This window comes from Lissotriton helveticus, chromosome 9, assembly GCF_964261635.1.
Source record: "Lissotriton helveticus chromosome 9, aLisHel1.1, whole genome shotgun sequence".
Lineage (NCBI taxonomy): Eukaryota > Metazoa > Chordata > Amphibia > Caudata > Salamandridae > Lissotriton > Lissotriton helveticus.
In genome coordinates, this window is record NC_136070.1 from 1,127,045,046 (window position 1) to 1,127,069,952 (window position 24,907).

At 45.4% G+C, this 24,907-nt stretch overlaps 1 protein-coding gene across 2 annotated transcripts in view; it reads right to left on the reverse strand.

Moving 5' to 3' along the window:
• THOC7 (THO complex subunit 7) overlaps positions 1 to 23,309 on the reverse strand; it is an 85,730-nt gene extending 62,421 nt beyond the window's left edge. The window contains exons 1-2 of one of the 2 annotated variants that reach the window (XM_078662360.1): positions 23,180 to 23,309; positions 3,325 to 3,442 (exon numbers count right to left, since the gene is read on the reverse strand). In XM_078662360.1, coding sequence (XP_078518486.1) covers positions 3,325 to 3,442; positions 23,180 to 23,198 — 137 coding nt within the window. In that variant the 5' untranslated portion in view covers positions 23,199 to 23,309. Of the gene's footprint in view, positions 1 to 3,324; positions 3,443 to 6,027; positions 6,165 to 23,179 lie in introns of those variants that run through there. The other variant, XM_078662361.1, reaches the window with a different exon arrangement.
• Positions 23,310 to 24,907: the final 1,598 nt, after the last annotated feature.

Sequence of the window (24,907 nt, forward strand, 5' to 3'; positions counted from 1 at the left end):
AGGAGGCAGGCGGAGTAAATGCGTATCGCGGCCCGGGGCTCCTGTGAGCGGTGGAGAGCCCCGGGGCCGCCAGCAGGAGGTTACGCAAGTGTTGCGGGGCTCCCTTGACCAAGAGGGAGCCCCGTGAAAGGAGCTGGCAAGAGCCGCAGCGGCGGAGTACCCCGAGATTGGCCTGGTAAGTTAAAAAGGGCTGGGGGGGTCTTGGTGAACTTGTGTGTGTGTTTGTGTGCGGGGGGGCGGAGGGGGGAGCACTCGTGTGTGTGTGCACGCGTGTGTGTATGTGTGGGGGGTGTCTGTATGTGCGTGCGTGCATGGGCGCGCGTGTGTGTGTGTGTGTCTCTGTGTGAATGCGCGATAGCAACTGGCCACAGCGAGCGCGTTCGCGTGCGTGTGCGCGTTTCAAATCGCCTCTAAGGCGATGCGCGCGGCCAGGATTGTCTCCTGGAAAGCAGACACGGCAACAAAAGGTTCTCGGCGAGAACGCACTTCCGCGCGCTTAGCCGAGACCTAAAAATGGGGTACGGGATTGTTGATGCCGCCATGTACATGGTTATTTTCTGCTGTACACATTTGTCTTTGAGCAGGTAGATTGTCATTTGCTAATGTACCAATAAGAAAGCTTCAAAAAGTGAAAAGGTTTCTTCCCTATGGGTGGATAATTTGCACCAAATCACTGCTAATTATGATCACGCTTTCTGTTGAAAGACACCATTTGATAGACATCAGCCTAAAGATTTGAAGACCTTCTAGTCATATGATGTTTGCTTCTCAACAGGACACTTCACATGTCAAATGCATATTTTTAACAAGGTTCTTGTTGATAGTATGTTATGTACCAATATTCATCCAGCATAATTGAATCTCAAATGACATTATGCTAGAGTATTAATTCTTAACATTAAACACCATAACTATAGAATTATACAGTGATACTGCTATACTTTAACCGGACTTATCCTTAACTATTTTCTGTCTATACTGGACAGTTGAGACGGAAATTACACCACTCGGCTTCTGAAGCCAGAATGGGCCACATAAAAGCTGGACAAGTTCTGTATATAGACTTCTGTACTAAAAATCCTTTACTCCTTACTCTCTACTCTCTTCAGATTATAAATGAATATATGAAAGTTAAACAGCAGAAGTCAGTCCCATAATGAATCCAACTGATAGGACTGATGGTGACCCAGCTCAGAGTTTGCTACCACAAATATCTGATGACAGCTGCATTTATTGCGAATATCAAAAAAAAAGTCTAATGAAAATATGCCTATATCTGTTCTTTCATGTGCCACGCCACTCGCAACAAACATCCTAATTTTCTCTCAGGCCCCACACAATCACTTAGCCACTTCTAATTCTCTTAGGTTTTCCTTCCTAATTCCCTGCAAAAACCAAAAGTGAAAGTGCCATTGTGGGCTGAACTGCAGTGTCTCGTTTGCCAAGGCAATGGTCTAACTCTACCAACACAGACTTCCAGCCTAATTGGCACAGTCTCCCCTAGCTGAAGATTGTCTGCTTTTGGAGTGCAAGGCGTGAGTTGAGGTGCCAACCCAGGCTCGAAATTTGCCTTTCTGTTGCTAGGAAAAGTAGGCAAAACCAAATAAGTAGACAGAAGGTTATGCTTATTACTAACTATCGCTGTTCAGTTAGCCTTCCTTTTTTGTTGCTGTAAATGTTCACATTGACGCTGCCCGTGTGGCTAAATCCATGCTATCATTAACTTTAAGAAATAAATACAAATAATTAAACCCAGCTTCAGGTCAGTGTTTAAAAAAAATCCCGTAATATGAGATGTTGCGCCAATATATAGGTTTCTAAAGTCAGAGTTTCGAAGGAAAAATACAACAAATTCCTTTGAAAAGCCTCTATAAATGTAGTTTATGTACAGATTTAAAGGACGGTTTTCCCTCTGAACAGATCCCATTACGTTTAAAGATCAACTGCCTGGTACAGAATGAATAGTTGATCAGCTCTTCTACGCAACACTAGCCAGACTATTAGGAGTTCCGGGCACTTACGATCAGAGAATGTAAAAGAATGGGTCTACTTCAACTGTTGAAGACCCATGCCTTCTAAGATTTGGAAATGAAGCAATCACAAAAGACCAGAGCCATGCCTGAGGAAAATGAAGAAATATCAGCACAATACTGGAGAAGGGTGGAAACAGAGGGTTCAGAGAATGTGGCCAAACCTGAACCGATGCACCAAACAGCCAGATTAGGAGCAGGTTCTAAGCATTATGCAGCAATGGAAAAAATAATAAGTTTCTGCACCTACAATTTCACAGCAAACTCAAGACTTGGAGACGTGGTCAATTATACTTATGAGACTTCAGCAATACACTCCACAAGTGAATTCTGGATACACTAATTGCAAAATAGCATAGCCAATAAGGCCACGGTAGACTTATCACAATGAAACTTGGAGGAAAAAACTGATCGATTGTGGCAACGGGATAAGGAAATGAGAACTAAGGAGGATATGTTGCAGTTGCCTTCATTAGGGGTAAAAAGACCTTTAAAATTGCACTGATATGGCAAAGAGAAATGTGAGAAAAGACTGCGAATCTGACACTTTGAAACATATTAGAAGCAGCTTTGTCAAAAGGCTCCAACGAGTCTGATAGCTATATTACGAGCCTAAATAATAATAAAAATAGTAATAATATATATATATATATATATTTTTAAAAGAGTAAAAAGAAAACAATCTTTAGGTCATTGAGGGTGTGCTCCAGAAATAGATTATACCTTCTGTGGTCAGCACAGCAAAGCTTATCATAAAAATGAAAAGATAACACTAACACTGCTAATACTTAACATGCTAATACTTAACATGCTCACGAAAGGGTGCAGTTGGATCTCTAAAGTGTAAAAGTTATCTTGAATCAAGGGATTTAGAGATTAACATGTCAGTTTCCGTTTCATTAGCATATTTGTCATTTTAAATTCTGACCACTCTACCAATCAATCTTGGGAATGCTTCATCTAATGGTAACTACAAGTCAAGTACGCAGCAAGACGGATTGCAGCAATCCATAGAGCGTTTGCCCTCGAAAACAAGCTCATAACGTGCATTTGCAACCTCCAGCTAAAAAACAATTGGACATAGGCATTTCCGACAGTGCTAAACCCCCAAAACTCCCATTGCATCAAACGTGACAAGAGTAAATACAGCAACGAATACATGTAATGAAGGACAGAAATAGCACATAAGGAATAAAGCTGGTCACCAATTAGGGCATGCAGTGGCGATTTCCGGGTTATTCTGTGAATTACTCAAACTAAAGACATCAAATGAAACAAAGATCTTTTTAAATACCCTTCTTCGTGAGATCCAGAATGGCACCATTTGATGAAAGACTTTACCAACAGGTTGATTCGGCGATCATCTCCAGCTCCGTCACCATCTATTAAGAGCCGTTTACGAATTACTTCATCTGGAATGAAAGAAAAGTAGGGCAAATTCAGTACAGGCTATTTTGGGGGAAGTATAACCCATTAGTAGGTGATAAATAGAGTTTCACATTTCATTCAGCAGACTAATATTTGAATACAGGTCAATCAAGGAGGACAATAAATTCGGATGCATCAGAAGCCAATAAAGAAATCGACTGAAGAACAGTAATTTGTACATCAAGGTAACTAACCAGCAATGAAAGACTTAGGAGCTATCTATTTTAAGAGGGGCTGAAAATAAAATATAAAGACAAGATAATAAGAGAAATCGGTAACTTATAAAGCAGGTACATTTTTTTGTGTGTGAACAGTCCCCATAAACAGACACTGATTCACAAATAAAAATCAAACACCTAATAGAAAAATAAGTGGTAGGTGTTAACTGCATAGGTACAACGAACGTGTGTTACAGATGTCCACAAGGAAAGAAATTAAAGTAGTGATGAAAAAAGATCCAGGCATGAAGTACAAATATATTAGTAAAGATTTTCCAAACCACAGGTTTCGAAGAAGATTAGTTTTACAAAAGCTACATCTGTCATTGTCCATGTTCAATCTCAATTTTTGGATTACTAAATGGACTTGTAAATTATCAAAACCATTGCTTTCTCTATTACTAAGCCACGTCCTCCCACCTCGGGCCTGCCCTACTCAGCACTTACTACAACTAAGTCCAATTCTTCCATCGAGAAAGTAAAGGCCTGACTCTTCTCTAAACAATGATGCTGAGTCACACCTGCTAATGAACAGATTATATTTCAAACAAGGATAAGTTCTTTATAAAAAAAAAAAATGAAAAACACAAAATTATGGATAACCCACACCGTTTAAGGTGAAGTTATCACAAAAGTTAACAGGTTGGCTTGCACCTCTGTCTCTAACTCTGCCTGTGGTGAAATGCATTCTACCTTTAACCACAGGTGACATCAAAACACCTCCCACACAGGTCACAATCCTAACACGTGCTTCTTACCGAACACAATAATAAATTGATTTTATTAAAGCATGTGTTCCATCTCTCAGAAATTCTCACTCCACAGCCCGCCTCAGTACAGCAGCCTATGCCAGGATAAGAGCACCAAGCATAACGCCCAAAACCTTGGACAACACAGTTGATACAGTCTTTTAACATTCTTCCAGCAAAGCATTTTCCAGTCTGTTAATGCACATGTTGAGGGGTTTAGGTGCCACATAACAGCAATACTAGACATATTTTAAAATTCCTCATTTCAGCTCTGAAGACGTCACCCAGCAGACGTGTTGGAATGTTAAGAAAGACATTTATAGATTCTTGCAGTTTTACAGGCCGTCATAACCGCTAAGAACCTAACCTATTAAAACAGCAACCTTAACATCTAGAGCGGTGTGCCAAATTTAGAGCATTTCTATGTTAATCTTCCCAAAACTGTAGTGAAGGAGTGCATTTCTATTTTAGGAATCAATAAGGAAGAAAAACTGTGTAACTCAAGGGTAATACCGATTTAAATTACAGAATCACACGTCACCTTTTAGTCCTGTCAGTGCACTTCTAACTCGTGCCGAGATGTGGATTCCTATTGTGTTGATAGTTTGTGTTGCGTTGATGGTTACGGTGGAACAACAAATCTGCTGTTAAAGAAGGAAAACAGCAAGCAGAGGATAAAAAAGGAAAACTTCTAAACTATCGGATCTGAGTTTGCTCTTGAAAAACAAAACCTGTCACCCACAAACAAACACAAAAGAAAATGGGAGTTGGCAGAAAAGGAAGCTGTGATCCTGAGATGTCGGATAACCAAAGACTAGCACTTTAACAGATCAAACGTATCTAAATGCATGCAAACCACAGTCCAACACAAGTTGCTAACGTGTGCCCATTTGTAGGCGTCAATTAACTGAAGGGTTATGTTGCATTTCTTTATACCTAAAACCAATAACATGTTATTTAATGAAAATATTTTATAACAGGCTGGGGTACTGTCAAATAATGATGCAGAGCTTTCTTATATATGTAAAATACAAAAAGACCCACATGGTGAAAAAACGTCAAAAGATACTTGGCACAAAGAGCCCTCAATCTGACCAGCAGCAAATATGCAGAGCCTTAGGCTGTCAATTCAATGACTGACACTTGCTTGTGATGCCAACATCAGGATTTTGTGAATGCATTCTCAAGTAAGATGAGCACAATCCAGGGAAAGGGTGTTGCTAATACCCACAGCCTCCCTGAAATCTAGCGTCTCCCCCACGCCCTCCAATTCCGTGGAGGGAGCAGGATAGGTTTATTTGCTTTGGCATTTTGTGTGGTCTATTACCCTTCAGGTTACTCTACACAGTGGCTGACTGACTTCTTCATCACAATATAGCTTCTCGCCAATTCCATCATTTGTGAGTGAGAATTAACTAGAGTTGCGGTACGTTCAGACTTTGCATATTCTCAACTGGGTCCAAGTGGACCCACAGCATGTGAAAACTATCCACATTGAGGTATGGGGTAAATTCTGAAACTAGAGTGCCTCTCCCTAACCAAGTCACACACAACAGCAAACATGTAAGCTGAGCTGGAGTCCTCGTCTTCATTTCTACTAACCATCTCTCTACTTGGCTCACAGCTTTGATGCACGGTCTATAGACCCAAAAAAATCGTACATTTCCATTAGATCGCAGGAGAGGCTTCATCTTGATGCATTTTCTTAACTTGAATCTGCATAACACTCCAATCCATCAATCCTGTCTTGCAGATAAATGAAGAAACATAGCACTCAGAAAAGGATCCCAATTCAACACTCAAATTGAGGGCATTTAAGGCAAAAATGTATTCTTACAATTAAATGTGGTACTTGTGAGAGCATTTCAAGGGAGTCTAAGGGCAGTCTGAGACTACCTGGCAATACTTGCATTGAATGAAAAAAGATGTTCACAGTTCGAGCCACAGTGTCACAAAACGTTTGCGCTCAAAAATGGACAGCCAAGAGACTTTAGGCACTGGACTCACAAGGGTAAAGAGGGAGGGCATTCAAGATTTTCTCCAGGAGGGGTTTAGAGGTTCAATCAGTATGACACAGCCCTTGGATAACACCCATTAACTTCTACATTCAGTCAGCATGTTACTTTAGAGAAAGAAAAATAAGTCAAATGCACGTGAAAATATTACAAAGAAAAGCAGAATATCCTGGCACCTTCCATGCCATGTATAACCTGAAGGGTCTTTACAGCTTCCTCACACTACAATTCTGATTTACATGGAGCCTTTGTGCCTTTTTTGACTCATTTAGATTCATTAGAAAAATAAGGTGTCATGTTGATTGACAGGAGACAGGTACCAAGGCTTTACGATGACCTAGCCCATGTGATATCAAAGCATTCCGAGTACTTAAAGCTGTTACCGCCTAAAACCATTCAAGTCCAAGATAAAAAGGATGACACTTAAAAATCCAAAAATTCCCTAGCCTAAAAATCTAATACTAACAATAAGGTGCCCATCCACAAAAATCTATATGTTCTAAGTGATGTCTATGGTAAACAGGTGTATTGTAACATGTATTGGTAAGGGACACATTCATGACTTTTGAAGTCCACATTCCTGTTATCATATTTTCTCACAAGGGGGCAGCCTGCATGTCTGTTTTGGTGAGTCGCCATAAGTCTTGGAAAATGCGTTACTAAAAGGATTCAGCAGCACCTCACTGAAAAGACCTAACAAGGCCAAAATGGAATCTGGGGCTTACTGCGTTCTGTCTCTTAAAAAATAAGGCAGAGAAGCTAAGGCTGGATTGTCCCTTTTGAGACCGGGTCAAGACCGATTTAATTAAGACTGAATCTTATTTGTAATGGCACACATAAAAAAAAACACATGAGAATAGAAAGTAACCACCTTAATTACCAGTGGTTCTGATTAGTTAAAGCACACTTTTGTGTTGTTATTTTGTAGGTAATGCAGGTAGTCTTGAAGACATACATACATGGCCTCCACAGGAAGACAGAATAGTAAAACGGAGACTGGAGTCTTGCACTCATAGCAATGGTGCGTGAAATCACTGAACTGATGACATGCTTTATTTACGTTTATTGCAAACACAAGGAGATGATGGACGGAGCGCTGAAACTTTTCAGACACTCGGCCCCAGTCACAGATCTGGGAATCCATCATTCTTCTTTAGCTCACTTCGACACCCCAGTTCAGACACAGCTATATGAAAATCAGTCTTGAACCTGTGCCTCGGAGGAACAGTCCAACCCGCACTGCCAAGCCATGTCTTTCCCTAGAATGGAAACAAACACCCTGGGGCCGGTTTCAGGCTAACAGCCCTCATCAGCCAGGCTAGCTTGAATCCAGTGGCAAAGTGAGAAGGGATCCACGACAGGGCATACCCTGCCAACTTAGGGCGAACAAAGCAAACACAAGGAGATGGTGGCGAAGCACTGAAACTTTTCAGACACTCAGCCCCAGTCACAGATCTCGGATTAATCCATCATTGTTCTTTAGCTCACTTTGCCACCCCAGTTCAGACCCAGCTATATGCAAATCAACCTTGACCCTGTGCCTCATGGGAACAGTCCAGCCCTAACTGCCAAGCCATGTCTTCCCTGGCCTGGTAATATCACATGACCTTCATAGCTGACTGTGCTATAGTAGAAGGATTACAATTTATGAACTGCAAAAAACAAAAGGATCTCAGTGTTAAAAGCAGTAGCCCACTTAACCATCTACATAAAAATATCATCTGCATGTCACACGATCTTCTTTGATTCATAAATGAGACTAGCCAAAACACATCTCTCTAGCAAGTGCATTAACCTCCAAAGTTATCTTATTATTATTCCCTGAGATTTACTGGGCACGCAGATCTACCCAGCAGGTGTCATACCCCACAAGATATTTTAAAATGCAAACGTTTAAACTAATTAAGCACAACTGAATTATTTCCACATTTATCCTTGTTGCCAATTTCTTTGTGGCAGAGATTTAAAAAAATGAATGCATAAATTGAGGCCTATATTTTGCGTCAGGGTGGTGTCACTTTTCTGGGACAACTTTGATGCAAAATCTCATTTGTTGAATACTGTAATATGCTCAAATGTACTCATGATAGACCTAACCATATGTGTGAGATCTTCAGATCTGATGTCACTTCTTGTGTGGTGATGGGTTGTGATGCCACTTCCGTGATGCCAGGTGCCATCATGTCACTTTCATTCTGCGCAACTTGGCTAGTACCCCCACTTCTTTTTTAAAACTTCTGCGCTATGTTACCCTTCCATATGCAGAAAATAAACACGATTCAGGAAGTTTAAAAATGTATGTGATAATCCAGCATACCCTCTTTTTAGGTTTTGTCTGCACAGCGCTTATGCGGTCCTTGCGAAAAATTTTCTAAAGAAAACGAATATTTTAAAATATGCATAGATTCGAGGGGGCGTGGTTTGGACGCCGAGGAAAATGGCGCCTTAGTCCTTTTCTCCTCCCGTAACGGTGCTCAACTTTAAACATCGGGACCTCTCCAACTTACCTCACCTCGGTGGGACTGCCGGTACATCGAATCGGAATGTGAGGGGAATGTGGCAAGCCGAGTTACGAGGGTAAAGGAGCTCGGAAACGCAAGAAACTAGAAGACTCTTGGAGCGCCCATGCTGAGGCAGCGCTGACGGAAGAGCGGACGTACGGGATCCCCGGGACCAGCTCTCGCGACCGATGCACCCGCCAATGCGCTGCAAATCTGGGGATCTGGAACAACCAAGATCCGGAGACCCGTGAGTACACTCGCGCTCAGACCGGCGAGTAACGGCCAGCACAGTGACACGCGAAGCATTTTGCACGGGCGAAACCTTTACCAAGATGGCGGCCGCTTGCTGAAGATCACTTCCCCCATTACGCGCTCATGCGGCAACGGCCGAAACCAGCACTAACAATGAACTCCGCATCATGATTAAAGTGAATGGGGCATTTAAAGGACACATTCCTGGCATTGTATGGCACGAACCCCCAGCACACGGCGCTCGGCGCTATTATTGATGCGACCACGTGTTTTTGGTAAACCCGGGCACCCAATCAAGAGGGCACATTTCATGACATGCTTTATCAAGTGCAAATAGATCGTAAATGAGTGCAGATGACTGAGGGCTGGCCCCTACAGCTGATGTTGATGTGCTTCCTGATTCCTGCTTTTCTGTGGGGTTCAACGCTGAATACACGAATAAGGTGGTGACCTACTGATCCTCTGCCAGTGGTAAGCCTCATACAGCCCCCTAATCACTTTCTTCGTTCCACTTGGGCCCAAAGGGTGGCGGCGTAGATTCATCTCAGCTGCTGAATTTAGAGTGGAGAAGAGCATCAGAAGATCCATCTTGATCAGGTCTCTGCTATTCACCCATAAATACTGTCTTTCACGAGGGCCCACATAAACACCAGAATTGATACTGGGACAATGGATTCCAAAGAGCAAAACTCTCTGAAGAGAGTCAAATCCGACCACTCAAACCCAGGATCTCCTATCAAGACCAAAAAGGTCACGCCAGACGCGATAGACATGATCCTAAGCAAGCTGGATGAGGTGAAAGACCTAGCCAGATCCACCAAAGAAGAAGTTGTGGCAATCAGACAGGACATAAGGGACACCAACGCTCGCCTGACGGAGACGGAATCAAGGATTAGTCGACTCGAGGACATCGAAGTTAATGCGTCTGCGGCACTGAAACAATTGTGACCACCCTCAGAGGCAATTGTGACCACCCTCAGAGGCACCCTCATCTACAGACCCCCGGGACCACGTACACATTTCAGCGAAGACATCGCCGACTTCATCAGCCTGCACGCCCTCCCCTCCGCCGACTACATCCTCCTCGGGGACCTCAACTTCCACCTGGAGAACAACAGCGACCGCAACACCACCACCCTGCTGGACAACCTCGCCAACCTCGGACTCAAGCAACTGGTGACCACCCCCACCCACTACGCCGGACACACACTCGACCCGGTCTTCTCTTCCAGCAAGGACATCGCCTTCAGCCACGCCACAGGACTCCACTGGACGGACCACAGCTGCGTCCACTTCAGCTTCAGAAGGACCACGCTCCACCACCACCAGCAACAGGTTCCCCGCAGAAACTGGAACAAGATCACTGCAGACCAGCTCGCTACTTCCCTGAGCAAGTACCCTCCCACCAGCACAACGAACCCCAGCCAAGCGGCCACGAACCTCACGAAATGGATCAGCGACTGCGCAGACGACCTCGCCCCGCTGAAAACCCCGCAGAGCAGACCCGGCAGCAAGAAAGCACCATGGTTTAACAACGAACTCAAGAGCTCCAAGAAGAACTGCAGAGCACTCGAGAAAACCTGGCGCAGAGACCCAACACCGGACAACATGACTGCCCTCAAGCTCGCCACCCGAAAACACCACCAACTGATCCACGCCACCAAGAAAACCGCATTCAAGGAACGACTGGACAACAACGCACTCAACAGCAAAGAACTCTTCAACATCGTGAAAGAGCTCTCCAACCCCAACGCCGGAAACAACGACATCACCCCTTCGCAAGACCTCTGCAACTCCCTCGCCTCCTACTTCCACAACAAGATCGCGGACATACACAACAGCTTCAGCACTCAACCGACGCACGCCATGACCGAACCACCGCCCCCCACACCCACCCTCCGCGCCTGGACCCCGATCAGCACCGAAGACACCGTCAACACGATGAACTCCATCCACTCCGGATCTCCGACAGACCCCTGCCCTCACCACATCTTCAACAAGGCCGACGCTGTCATCGCACCCCACCTGCAGGACATCATCAACACCTCCTTCGACACCGCTACCTTCCCGGAGAGCTGGAAGCACGCCGAACTCAGCGCCCTACTTAAGAAGCCATCAGCCGACCCCACCGACCTCAAGAACTACCGCCCCATCTCGCTGCTCCCGTTTCCGACAAAAGTCATCGAGAAGACCGTCAACAAGCAACTGGCCGCCTTCCTTGAGACGAACGGCTCCCTCGACCCCTCACAGTCTGGCTTCCGGGCCAACCACAGCACCGAGACCGCCCTGATCGCAGCTACCGATGACATCCGAGCCCTGCTCGACAACAGAGAAACGGCGGCCCTCATCCTCCTGGACCTCTCCGCGGCCTTCGACACTGTCTGCCACCGTACCCTAGTACAGCGCCTCAGCAACGTCGGAATCCAGGAGAAGGCACTGAAGTGGATCATCTCCTTCCTCGCCGGAAGGACACAGAGAGTCCGCCTCCCCCCGTTCAGATCGGAGGCCACCGAAGTCATCTGCGGCGTTCCTCAAGGCTCCTCGCTCAGCCCAACACTCTTCAACGTCTACATGAGCCCCCTCGCAGCCATCGCACGCCAGCACAACCTCAACATCATCTCCTACGCCGACGACACCCAGCTGATCCTCTCCCTCACCAACGACCCCGCCACCGCCAGAGCCAACCTACACGAAGGGATGACAGACGTTGCCAAGTGGATGATGAACAGTCGCCTGAAACTGAACTCGGACAAGACGGAAGTCCTCATCCTGGGATCTTCACCCTCCGCCTGGGACGACTCCTGGAGGCCCCCCGCCCTGGGCAGCGCACCCAAACCCACAGACCACGCACGCAACCTGGGCTTCATCCTGGACTCCTCCCTCTCCATGACCAGACAAGTCAACGCCGTCTCCTCGTCGTGCTTCAACATCCTGCGCATGCTACGCAAGATCTTCCGATGGATGCCCACCGAGACCAGGAAGACGGTCACCCAGGCCCTCGTCACCAGCCGTCTGGACTACGGCAACTCCCTCTACGCCGGAACCACCGCCAAACTCCAGAAGAAACTCCAGCGAATCCAGAACACCTCAGCACGACTCATCCTGGACATCCCCCGCCGCAGCCACATCTCCGGACACCTGAGAGACCTGCACTGGCTCCCGGTCAACAAGAGAATCACCTTCCGGCTCCTCACCCACGCACACAAAGCCCTACACAACCAAGGCCCAGGATACCTCAACAGCCGCCTCAACTTCTACGCTCCCAAACGCCAACTTCGATCGACCAACCACGCCCTCGCCGCCGTCCCCCGCATCCGAAGAGCCACCACAGGAGGAAGGTCCTTCTCCTACCTGGCCGCCAAGACTTGGAACTCCCTTCCGACCCACCTCCGCCTGACCCAAGACCACCTCGCCTTCAGGAAGCAGCTCAAGACCTGGCTGTTCGAGCAGTAGCGGACCCCCTCCCCCCAGCGCCTTGAGACCCTCCGGGTGAGTAGTGCGCTATATAAATGCTTTGATTGATTGATTGATCCTCGGACTCCACTACAAGGAAGCTGGCTGAATTGGAGGACAGGAATAGAAGGGGGAACCTGCGCATTTTCGGGGTTCCGGAGGGATCCGAAGATTCGGAAGGCTCATGTATCCAATTCCTGGAATCTTGGTTCGCACAAGCTACAAACCTGACCTTTGTTCATCCTCTAGAATTCGACAGGGCCCATAGAGTACCGGGAAGGATCACTAAAACGCAAAAAGGCCCAAGGCCTATAGTGTGTAAACCGCTGCGCTACTAGCACGTGGAGCAAATCCTTGCCTTTGTCCGGAAACACAATCATATCTTGTGGAAGGATGCGAAGATCTACATCTCACAAGACTACAGCAAGGAAACGGTGGATGTGAGGAAAGCGTTTCTGGCTATTCGTCCACAGTTGAAATCAAGGGGCTATCAGTTTGGCTTTGTGGGTCCAGCAAAATACAGGGTGATCGTACGGGGGTCTCCACACATCTTCTCAGACCCCTTGAAACTCAGACGTATGCTGTCTGAACAGGATGAACGTGACATGGACACCAACAACATGGAAAATGGGACGGCTTCGGCCTCGGGCTACAAATGAGTATCCTTTTGCTTTAACTACGAGACAATTTCACTGTGCTCTTACAACCTAACATGCCTGTCAGTACATATGCTCTGCATACAATCTTTGCAAGTTTGAGTCTCTTGACTGTTAGCAGGAAGGTCTGATAGTTAGCTATTCTTTCTCTTTGCTCAGGATTACCGCAACGCTGATAATTTGGGAATAGACTATATACTAACTCAGTACTCAGCTTGCTCACTATTGCTCTACATCAGTCGCCTGATAGTGTGTTAGATCCTGATGGCGTGTTAGACCTGATAGGAGCTCTTTACCTTAAATCGAGTATGCCCTTCCAATTCTACTTTCTTAGAGTTTAGGGGGCGCAGTCTCAGAAATATTGATGACTACAGTTGGCTTATGTGTGGGGCCGTTTGCTCCATTTGCAGTATAAAAACTGTTTTCTCATTGTTATGCATAAATGTTCAAGTGTTGGAAGGGGGTTACCTTGAAGTTAAACCTGTGTCATTTCTCGCATGGCAATACTTGACTTATCGCTAAGTTGAATGTTCACAAAATTGTTCAGATGTTTCTACTATATTAACGTATACGGGAGGGAGTACTGCGGTTTTCCTCAAGTCACCATGCTTCTGTTTGCGGTTGGGGAGGGGGGGGTGGGCGGGGGGGGGAGGATTGGGAGGGGTGTGTGTTGTATGTATTGGTTTTCATTTTCTTGCTTTTTCCTTTTCCTTACTTATGCCGACAAGATTTGGCGTTTGCATGTCATCCTTATAAGCTTGCTCGATTACTCGACATTCCTATGGTTCGGGTGCTTCACTGAACGGGTCATTGTGTCTACACCACTCCATGATTTCACTGTGCCTCATAGAGCAACTTTCTCCGAGAATCATGCTATCATATATCATATCTGTGATTCTTTGGAATGACGCGCTCTACTATTGATACGCCACTTGGGGTGGCCTCAACAGACAAACTAAAAATTCTGTCTTTAAATGTAAAGGGTTTAAATCAACCCGTCAAAAGACAAAAGATACTGGACTATCTGCGCAGACAGAAAGGAGATATTGTGATGCTACAAGAAACCAGATTAGACAGCAAACAATTCTACACGTTAAGAAACAAATATTATGCTGAAGTAGTGGGCTCTGAGGCGGTGGGGAAGAAAAATGGAGTGTTGATATTGGCTAAACGCTCAAAAGTTGAGTTGCTCTCTTCATCAGCAGACGAGAAGGGTAGATGAGTTACAACCAAACTAAGTAGAGACAACACAGAGTTCTATGTCACCAACATCTATGCTCCAAACACTAGTGACCTAACTTTCTGGGAGGGGTTAGCAAAACAGGTTGAGACTATTCCAGACTCTGCTATACACATACTAGGGGGTGATTTCAACTTTCCAATGGACCCACTCCTAGATAGGGACTCACGATGCACTTTCAAGTCTAACAAGTCTCACAAGGCTCTCCTTAACATGTGCCAACGTTTCCATCTGGTTGACACATGGAGATTACAAAATCCCACAGAAAGGGACTATACGTTTTACTCGCCACCACATGATTCCTACTCGCGTATCGACTACATCCTAATCACACAGAATGGGGTTCCGAGAATAGAGGACTCTTCTATTGAACCAAGGGTTATGTCCGACCATTCGTGTATCTCCCTCTCCATAACCAACGCCAAACCTTCTTCACGACACACATCATGGCGTTTAAATGACGAAATACTGAATAAAGATAATCATCGCCTCGCTATTCAATCTGCCATTCTGTCGTATCTGGAGTTGAATGAAAGAGGGGATACATCTGACTTGGTTCGATGGGAAGCACTAAAAAGCACGATCAGGGGGGTATGTATCAAAATCCGTTCAGCAATGAACAAAGACCACAATGCTAAACTGGAAACACTAGAGCAAGAGATATCGGATCTGGAAAACAAACATCTAATAGACAGAGACAGGGTACTTCTCGACACAATGACAGCTAAGAAATATGAATACAACAAACTTGTTAGCGAAAGAGCGGGCGTATGGTTAGACAGGAGACGTAGACTCAAAATTTGCGAATCCAACAAAGCGGGTAAGAGCTTGGCCGCTTATCTAAAGTTTAAAGTCCAAAGGAATTCAATTAACATCATAAAAGACTCATCGGGGGTGGGCCACTCTGAACCAGACGAAATAGCAGAAGTTTTCAAAGACTTCTACGAAACCCTTTATGCAAAAAATCCATCTGTAGAGGAGGATAAGATTCAGGACTACCTGAACGAATGTGACCTACCGAAACTCTCCCTAGATGATCAACTAAGGCTCAACGATCCAATTACGGCAATTGAAATAGAAAAAGCAATTAGGGCTCTAAAATGTGGTAAAGCTCCCGGCCCTGATGGCTTCACTGCCAAATTTTACAAAAACTTCACCTCCTTCTTGGTGGAACCCCTACTCCATTTGTTCCATGAAATAAGCGACACGGGGGCGGTAAGAGGAACTCTGGCGGAAGCTACTATTGCTGTCCTCCCGAAAGACGGCAAGGACCCCTCCCTTCCAAAAAATTACAGACCTATTTCCCTAATTAATCTTGACTGCAAGATCTTAGCCATGATTCTCTCGGCACGCCTCCAACGTGTTCTCCCTAACCTGATCTACCCTTCTCAAGCAGGGTTTCTTAAAAACAGATTATCCAGTGATAACACCAGAGTACTTGCGCACGTTCTGGAGAAAGCTAAACTCTTAGATACTCCAACGGCGGCAATAACACTGGATGCCGAAAAGGCTTTTGATAAAGTAGACTGGGCCTTTCTCGAAGCAGTGTTAAATAAATTCAATCTAGGGGCGACGTTTACGAAACTTGTCATGTCACTTTACGCCTGCCCCACTGCAAAGGTTAGGGCGGGTGGTTCTTTCTCCTCTTCCCTGTCCCTGAAGCAGGGTACGAGACAGGGATGCCCCCTTTAACCATCCTTGTTTTTGCTGGTGATTGAACCGTTCCTGTTTCATATAAGGCATAATGATGCAATTGCTGGTATTCCGTTCCAGGATTGCAACATAAAACTGACCGCGTACGCGGATGATGTGTTAATTTTGTCTGAAAGAGCAGACGAGGCTATCCCGGCGCTCATGCAAACCATCGATGAATTCTCCAAGGTATCGGGCTACAAGCTAAATAAGGACAAAACGGAGGTCAAACTCCTAAACAATATTAGAAGTAGTGAGATCCTTGGAGACTCCGGCCTCACCTGGCAACCACACTGTTTCAAATACCTAGGCCTTGACTTTGGGAAGGATTTAATTTCAACACTGAGAATCAATGAGGAACTTACCCTGAAAAAGATCTCAACATTATTAGATGGTTGGTCACCCAAGTTCCTCTCCTGGTGGGGCAGAGCAGAGACCCTCAAAATGATGTCCACCCCCCTGGTGAACTACCTTGCTAGCATGCTTCCTATGACTTTTACGGACGACTTTATTAAAAAAGTAGACAGGCTGTTTGGTGAGTTTCTGTGGCGGGGGAAGAAAGCCAGGATATCTATGAAAAAGCTGCAGATGGCAAAAGAAAAAGGCGGCCTGGGTCTCCCCTCGTTCCGGAACTACCAGACAGCTTTTCTTTGCAAGCAGGGATCCTTATGGTTAGTGGACTCCCCACCATATGTTCCAGTGTGGTTAACTATTGAAAAGGCTATTATAGCACATGCTCCTTTACCGACTCTCCTTAGTATGAACTTGTCACATCTACCTCACTCTAAATATATCCTACTGAATACCAGACGGGCTTTACTACGGCTCGATCAAGTCCACAAAACTAACCTCACTATCAAAAAAACCACTTGTTTGTCACTATGGAGGAACCCTATGTTCAAAATAGACGGAGAAACCCTTTTCTGGGAATCATGGTCTAGAAGGGGCATTAACATGGTTAAAGATCTTTACGAGGGAGCGCAGCCCATTCCCTTCTCGACATTACAGACGACATATGACTTGTCCCCCATAGACTTTTACCACTTCCTAAAATTGAAAGCTATCATTTCCAAACGTAATCTCACTACTGACACTCCTTGGCTTATGACGCATCTTCCACACTTTACTCATGTTGGCCACTTTGTATCTAGAGTCTATAAATTACTCCTACCACTACCAAGGAAATCCCACAAAAAGGCGGAAGGTAAATGGGAGTCTGAACCCAACACGACAGGGATAGTGTTGGATTGGGACATGATTTATAAATCCGCCTTGGCTAACAAAGTGTCCCCAATTCTCTGTCAGACAAAATATATGTTACTGAACAGGGCGTTCTGGACCCCACAGAGATTGTTTAAATGTCATCTGAGAGACACGCCTAAATGCTGGAACTGCCAAAATGGGGTAGGGGACTTTGCACACATGCTTTTTCTCTGCCCTATACTACAGACATTCTGGGGGAGGATTTTCGATTATATTCGCCAAACCTTCCACGTCAATCCCACTAGGGAATTTGTTTATGTTATCTTAGGAGCACTAGACCCACAGCTTCGTGAAATTCAGGACCGCCAACTTCTTGATTTAATGCTAACACTGGCTTGCAAGGTCATCTTGTGTAAGTGGAAAAGCTCGTCAGAAGTTACCTTTGCATTATGGCGGGAATGGCTCTTCTTTTTGAGAGGGGCAGACAACCCAGCGTTGCAGTCCACTACTTTGCATCCCTCAAGTACAAAACTATGGAAATCCCTCGATGCTAAGCATTTTCAATATGACCCCCCGTGAAGCAACGGGTGTAACTGTGTTCTACTCTTGTATGTTTCCCTACTGATTCAGCTTGCATCTGGCCGTCTGATCGACCCTATTGCTGCTAGCTTGGATGCCATGTATTTGGTTCTCTTAATTTAAGTTTCTTTTCCTTAAGTGTAAGTGTCATTTAATCAACATGTATCAATCCATCTATGTAATTGAAGATTTTTTTGTAATGTCTTCCTTTGTTTTACCCTAAACTTTCAATAAAAATGATTTGAAATAAAAAAAAAATTAAAAAAAATATTCATAGATTCCACTCCTTACTTGCCTTTGTTTACAACTGGTTGACGCCCACACCCCTCTTGTTTGCTTGCTTCTTATTGGTTAGCACCTCCTCCTTGCCTCCTGCTTCCTTATGCGCTTCTAGTCTTCATCCAGGCTGTGGAGCTTGGACCAAGAACTACTTACTGTGGCCAGTGTCCTTCCACTTGCCGCAGGCTCCTGTACTTTTTTTTGTGTATTTCCTCTCCTGCACCACCCACCATTCTCTAGCTGTTACTTCTCCCTTTCACTTGTGTTCGCTGGCAGCTCTCGGCGCCCCCCCCCCACCTTGCTTCCCAGCTTCAAAATTATCATACTTACAGGAAAGCAACGGCGCAACTGTCAAAAACACATTTACACTTACAATGTTTTTTCTTTTCACACTCGATACAGAAACCAAACCACACAAAATTAATTTGAAAAACGTGAGAGGAGGCTTGGATTTAAATTCTGTGCTCAACTTCCTGACAAACAATTTTCCTGAGAGGAATGCCATTCCGCCATGATAGGAGTGGATATGACGCAACAGGCAGCCCTCAAGACATTGGAGCTGGGAACCCAGGTTCAAGTCTCAGCATCAGCTCACAATCCTGTGATTCTGGGCTAATCATTTGATCATTCCATGCCTAGAAACAAAAAAAAAAATGAACGTGTCCTTGTATAATTTAACTTTTGCTCACATAGAGTGCTCCAATATCTTTGGGTCGCGTTTGCGATTTAGCATACTGCTCAAGTTTTTGGCTAATAAAATTTTGCATCTAGGCTTTAGCAGGACATCACTAAATTGATGTTTCTCTTGTTGTCAAAGCGCAGAAATTAGTATGGCAGGGCTTTAAGTGAGCCGGGTCCTGCCGGTCCTCAGACACTGACAGTTCTAAAAAGCAGGTGCTGAGACTGGTCCCTATCGGGTTCTCCATATTTGCCCTCACCTACAAGTTGAAAAAAAAATCTTACCTCTGCAGCAGTACCACCCTTCACTGCCCTTGATACAACTTCAAAGAGACTCGTTATAGTTCTTTCAGAATCTCATCATGTCAGAACTAAAGCATTATCAATGCTTTATACAACAAAGCAATATATGGTGGTTATTTGTCATATGCAACTAACTACCATTGACAAACCAAATAAACGTGGCTTGCTGTAGTGTAATGTTACTTGTTCTATTAAATATCTGGATGCAATGACAGAAGCAGCAAAACTCCATTCGGGTGGCACACTATGCTAAGAAGATTTTTTGATTGTGGTTTTAAGCCACGCCCTTAATTACATTGGCCACACCCCTTTGAGAGACCCACCTGTTTTTTCATCCCACTTTAAGCCCTGGAGTACGGTTTTAAAGACCACAGAGTTCAGGGTAAGCGCAGAAGCATAAGGTGCACAATTATAAATTAAAAAGCAAGGAAAACTACTCTCCAATACGCACTTTTACTAACTTTTCCATGTATAACTTTTCCACTGTTTTTGTTCCCCATTTTACCAAGTAAAAGCTTGTGACATTGTAAATCATTATAAAAATGAAGTGCCTCTTTAAGTAAGATCTTCTCATCCTAAGGAAATATATTAGCTTAACAGCGGTAAGAAAACTAACAACTTGTGAACAATATGATTATTAATGTGCACTGCACGGTGTAAAAACATAATTGGCATGATTATATAACCGTTATCGCAACAGAAATAAGCAGGGCCGTTTCTGCCATTAGGCAAGACTAGGCGGCTGACTAGGCGGCCGCCTAGGGTGGCAAAAGGGGGAGGGCGGCATAAAACATTAGTTTGGGAATCCCGGCAAGGTGAATCAGGAGTGGCGCCTTTCCTGTATTACTACTTTTCAGCAGTAAACTGCCTGGTGATACCGCACCCACTCCTCCTTAGTGTTAGTGTCACTGACATGACACCTTTTGACGGCTCTGCGGCAATATTTGCAGAAGATCACAGTGTTCTTTCATCTTGAATTGGCAACCTCCGCCAGAGTAGGGCGGCTGGCACCTGTCAGGTCAGTACACTTGGACAGACTCGGATTATGGCCCACCAACCGCGCATGACTGCGTCCCGGAGACTACTGACTTTGTAATAGTTGCAAAGAACGTGAGGCAGTCAAGCAGCTTGCCGTGTTCGTACAAAGCGCGCTTTTATTTCAAAATGCCAGCCTGCTGAATGAACCAAACACCTGTCTCTTCAGGCCTGGTACAGCCCGAGGGCGGTGATTGGAGGTTTGTGCCCCTGGTGAAGCACCTCAACCTCCACTACGTTGAGAGCGGGGCGTGCGGGGTGTTTGGTACCCGGAAAACTGGAGCCGTAACTGGAAGGAGGCAGCCGCGGAGGTCCGGCGGGCCTAGGACAGAGGGGCACACAGTGGAAGTGTGTCCAGGACAGCAGGCCACAACGCAGAGAGTTCTAGCTGGACAAGCAGTGCACAGTGTGTACAGGACAAGTGTGGCCTGCAGTGCAATTGTGCAGTGTAAGTCCAGGGAAGTAGGGCATGCTGGGCCCGCAGTGCAAGTTTCCAGGACAGCAAGGCCCGTAAATACATTGTGTGTCCAAGATAACAGGGTATGACGGGCAGTCCCGCAGTCAGTGTGTGTCCGAGATAGCTGGTAATGCAGGGCAGAGTGTGCTCAGGATAGAACATGAATTGCAGAATTTGTCCCGACTAGAATAAACGTGATGGTGGGATTTAAACGCCCTTGCATCCCCGGACAGGGTTCTAGGAGGACCTCTTCAGCAGCGCTGCCCTGCAGAGGCCCCTCTCACGTCTCACTACCAGGATCCGGCAGGACTTCCAGTCTGGAGATCTCAGCGCGTGCAGGTAGGAGTACTGTCACAGTGTGACACGCTCACCCCTCCGGACAATGTCACTATCCCTGTCTCACCTTCTTCTACCCCGTGCCCTCCTGCCAACTATGCCCCAGTCACACCACCTCCTTCTAGCCCTGTGACACCCATCTCTCTCTTTCCCCCTCACACCCTCAGCTTGCTGCCAGTCATGCCTCCCTCCCTCTACCTCCTCACATACCCTCCTCTTATTCTGGGATCTCCTGTCAGGGCTCCTTAGGTCTTCTGTTATGGGGGCTCTCCCTAGGGCTCACATTATTCAAATTTCTGCATTGTGTCTATCCTACCTGGACTTGGAGCACTCATTTTCACCTTTCTTATTAGGCGCTGCGTCCCATCACATGATAACCGCACGTGGTCATCACGCATGACGGAGAAATACTTCCCACATAGGATAAAGAACAAAGACAAACACCTTCCAACCACATACTATTCATGGCTTAGTTTCTGCCCATGTAGAGGAGTGCTTCAGTGCCCCACATAAGGTTAGTAGGCGCTATATATTGGGGAGAGGATGTAGCCTTACGGCTAGAGCGGTCGACCTCGAAGCTGACGAACCGGTTCGAGTCTCAGCAACGACGCTCAGCATCCTGTGATTCTGGGCAAATCATTTAATATCCATGTGCCTAACAAAAACACAAATGAATGTGTCCATCTGTAACTAAACTGATGCTCATGTAAAACGATCTGATAGCCGATATCCTCTGGGCTAGTTCGCGCTATATAAAACTCTAAAATATAACTGTTACAATACAGAAACACTGGGGCTCTTCATCTGCGTTCCCTGTGTTTGTCAGGTCCATGGGGCTCCTCAGGTCGCTGAGTCCTGGCATCCTTTTCTAGGGTTCCTCTAGGCTTCTGTTTTGAAACCCTGGGGTACTTATTCTGGGTCCCTTTGGCTCCTACTGCGGGGTCTTTGAATCTCATGTTCTGTGGTGCCCTCTGTACTTCCACTCTGGAGTCCTCCTGTATGTTCCTTTTTCGAGGTCCCACTGCACACCTCTTCAACAGCCTGTGTGTCCTTATTGTAGGTACCCTGTCTGCTACACGCCTTCGGTTCCCAACATGTTCTCTTGTGTAATGGTTATCTGTTAAATACCCTTAGGTAGAACACTGGTTGAACCTTCAAAATTCCAACACGTTTTTGGGGGGCGGTCCTTCTAGCCTGGAGGACAGGGGGTGAGAGTGATGGTAGTAAAAGGGAGGTGGCTGCATTTTTCAATTCTTGCCTAGGCCGGCAAAAACACCTAGAAACGGCCCTGGAATTAAGCACCTTTCGTTCGGGTCTTTCTTTAAAATTTTGAGAAAAGATGTCAGTTGAGATTAATCAGAATTACCAACCACTAAGTAAACAAGAACGTCTGGAAATGCACAAATGAAAAAGGCCAAGTGTTCAAGTATAAAATCAAAACCACAACCTGAAATGTAGCACCTTAGTTGGGTTTCTATATGGACTACTTCACCGATGTTAAACGTGGCCGCATTGAAATAAAACAAGCATTGCAATGTCAATAGGTTTCGGTATGTGAGACCAACTTGCGTTGACATGTTTTTTTCGGCACGTTGCACGCGCGGGATGCTGTGCAACATGGCTAAAAGTAAACAAACAAAGCAGCGCTGTTTGTTTACGTTAAAGCATGTTGCACATCAGCTCGCACTGCTCTGCAAAATATCGATTAAACACACTGACAACGCTAATTGGTCTCTCGTAGGTGAAACCTACTGGCTACATCAATGCTTATTCATGTTTAGTAAGGTCTGTCTTCTTAAAGTTGCTGTCACGTTTATTATTTTCCGAAAGGTCTTCTAATCCTACTATTTTCAAGCTGCTTGGCATTATTTTGTCACACACTACTATAATGAAAACATAGATAGCAATTCAAGCGAATGAGAGGTAACACAGCATCTCCCAGGGGCTCCCTCTTTCTTGGCTGCGACTAGTACTTGAGGCCGCGGCTTTACGGCCTACGGAACACCAGCAGGCGCGGGAGAAGGATGCTGGAGACGCCAGTTCTCGGTGACTCCCCGCACGGCTAAAGTCCTTACCGTCAGTGACTGCCCCCATGTTGACGGCGTCCGGCGAGCAGCAGGGGAACCCGGTACCCACAATGCAGCGGGACACGAGAGCAGCGAAGCCTCTGAGTCCCGCCCCCCGCGATGCTCCTCCCCCTCGAGCCCTGGCACCTCCCCTCTTACTTCCAAGCAGCTCACCGCGAGCGCTATGAACCTGTGTGCTGAAGTGATAGGTGCAGTGGTCGAAGGGGAGGTGGGGGTTTGAGGGGCACGGCGTGCCCTTACTTTTAAAATTTTTGGAAAACAGTTCCCCTCCTTCTTGTCAAAAGTCACCCTTCCCAGGACGGTTAACTCTGAGAGCTGAAAAGCTTCAGCAAAAGTGTCATTCAGGTAGCCTCCTGAGCTGTGAAATCGAGGGAGGTGAAGACAGCTAAACAAGCCTTCTTGGCAAGTTGGCAGGGTGCCTGATTGCCTGAAAGAAGTTTAAATGTGCCAAATGCTGAAACTGCAAATGTAAAGGGCGCCTGGAAGCCGGTATTGATGGAATCCCTTGAAACTTCCCGGTGATACACATTTATTCAGTTTGAGAGGTACTCTAAGGGAGCTACCTGCTAAGATGTGAAGTGTGTTCTTTTAAAAGACAGTTACCATAAAAAATTGCCTCCTGATGACACACATTTATTCTTTTTGAGGGGTATGGTAAGGGAGTAACACGCTAAGCTGCGAATTACGTCCTTTTTAGAGACAACCATATATAAATTAACTAAAATGCACTATGTACACCCTGCAAAAAATCTATATTTTGGAAACACTTTTTATTGTAAACCTTTTTGCGGAGTCTGTAGCAGCCTATCTTATACTGTGTGTAATGTAAGTTTTGTAATAATGTCTTGCATGTTTGCAGTGCTTTCTGTCACAGACTGGGACCCTGTAGCACTAAACATACACAAGTCACCATTCTCCATTGCATCAACCAGGATTTAGTGCAGTGCATTAACTAATAGAGGTTTCATATTGTAAGATAGTGTATTTCCCACTGAATAACATATTCATTTTCATGTAAGCTGTGTCTTATTTTATATGTAGTTACCAGAAGGTGAAAGGCTGAAAAAATGTAGAGATAGCTTGGGTTTTTTAAAGCCACGCCCACACTCACTCACCACACCCCTAGCCCTGCCCCCTTACACGAATCATGACAGTTCCCATACTTTTGTTTCTGCACTTCGACCACTGGATAGGTGGTACTAGTTGTGAGAGGTTTGAGTTAGTTCAGAGGATTACTGTGCCTCCTAAAGGAGGATTGTGTATAATGCATAGCCCACAGTCTTGAATTTTATATGAGATCTGTATATGTTAATATTACGCATTTATAATGGACCAGGATCACGCTTGTTTTGTGAAAATGATCACAATTAGACATGCCTGACGTGCCCAGAAAGGAATCATAAGCCTGCACATGTTAACAAGGGCTTAGTTATGTTATGTTATGTTATGTTATGTTATATTTATTTTTATATAGCGCGCGGCTACTCAAAAAGAGTGTCCCGGCGCTTTAATAATGAGACCTACAGCAGAATAACACAACACAGTGATAAAAACAGAGTGGAAGGCAGAACAGAAAAGAAAAGGAAAAACAGCCTATAGGGCAAACAACCAAGTTTTTAGACCTTTCCTAAAGGCAAGTAAACTAGTAGCTCCACGGAGTGTCAGCGGCAGGGTGTTCCACTACTCGCTATATCCGTTTAAGCGGGGGTGCTTGTA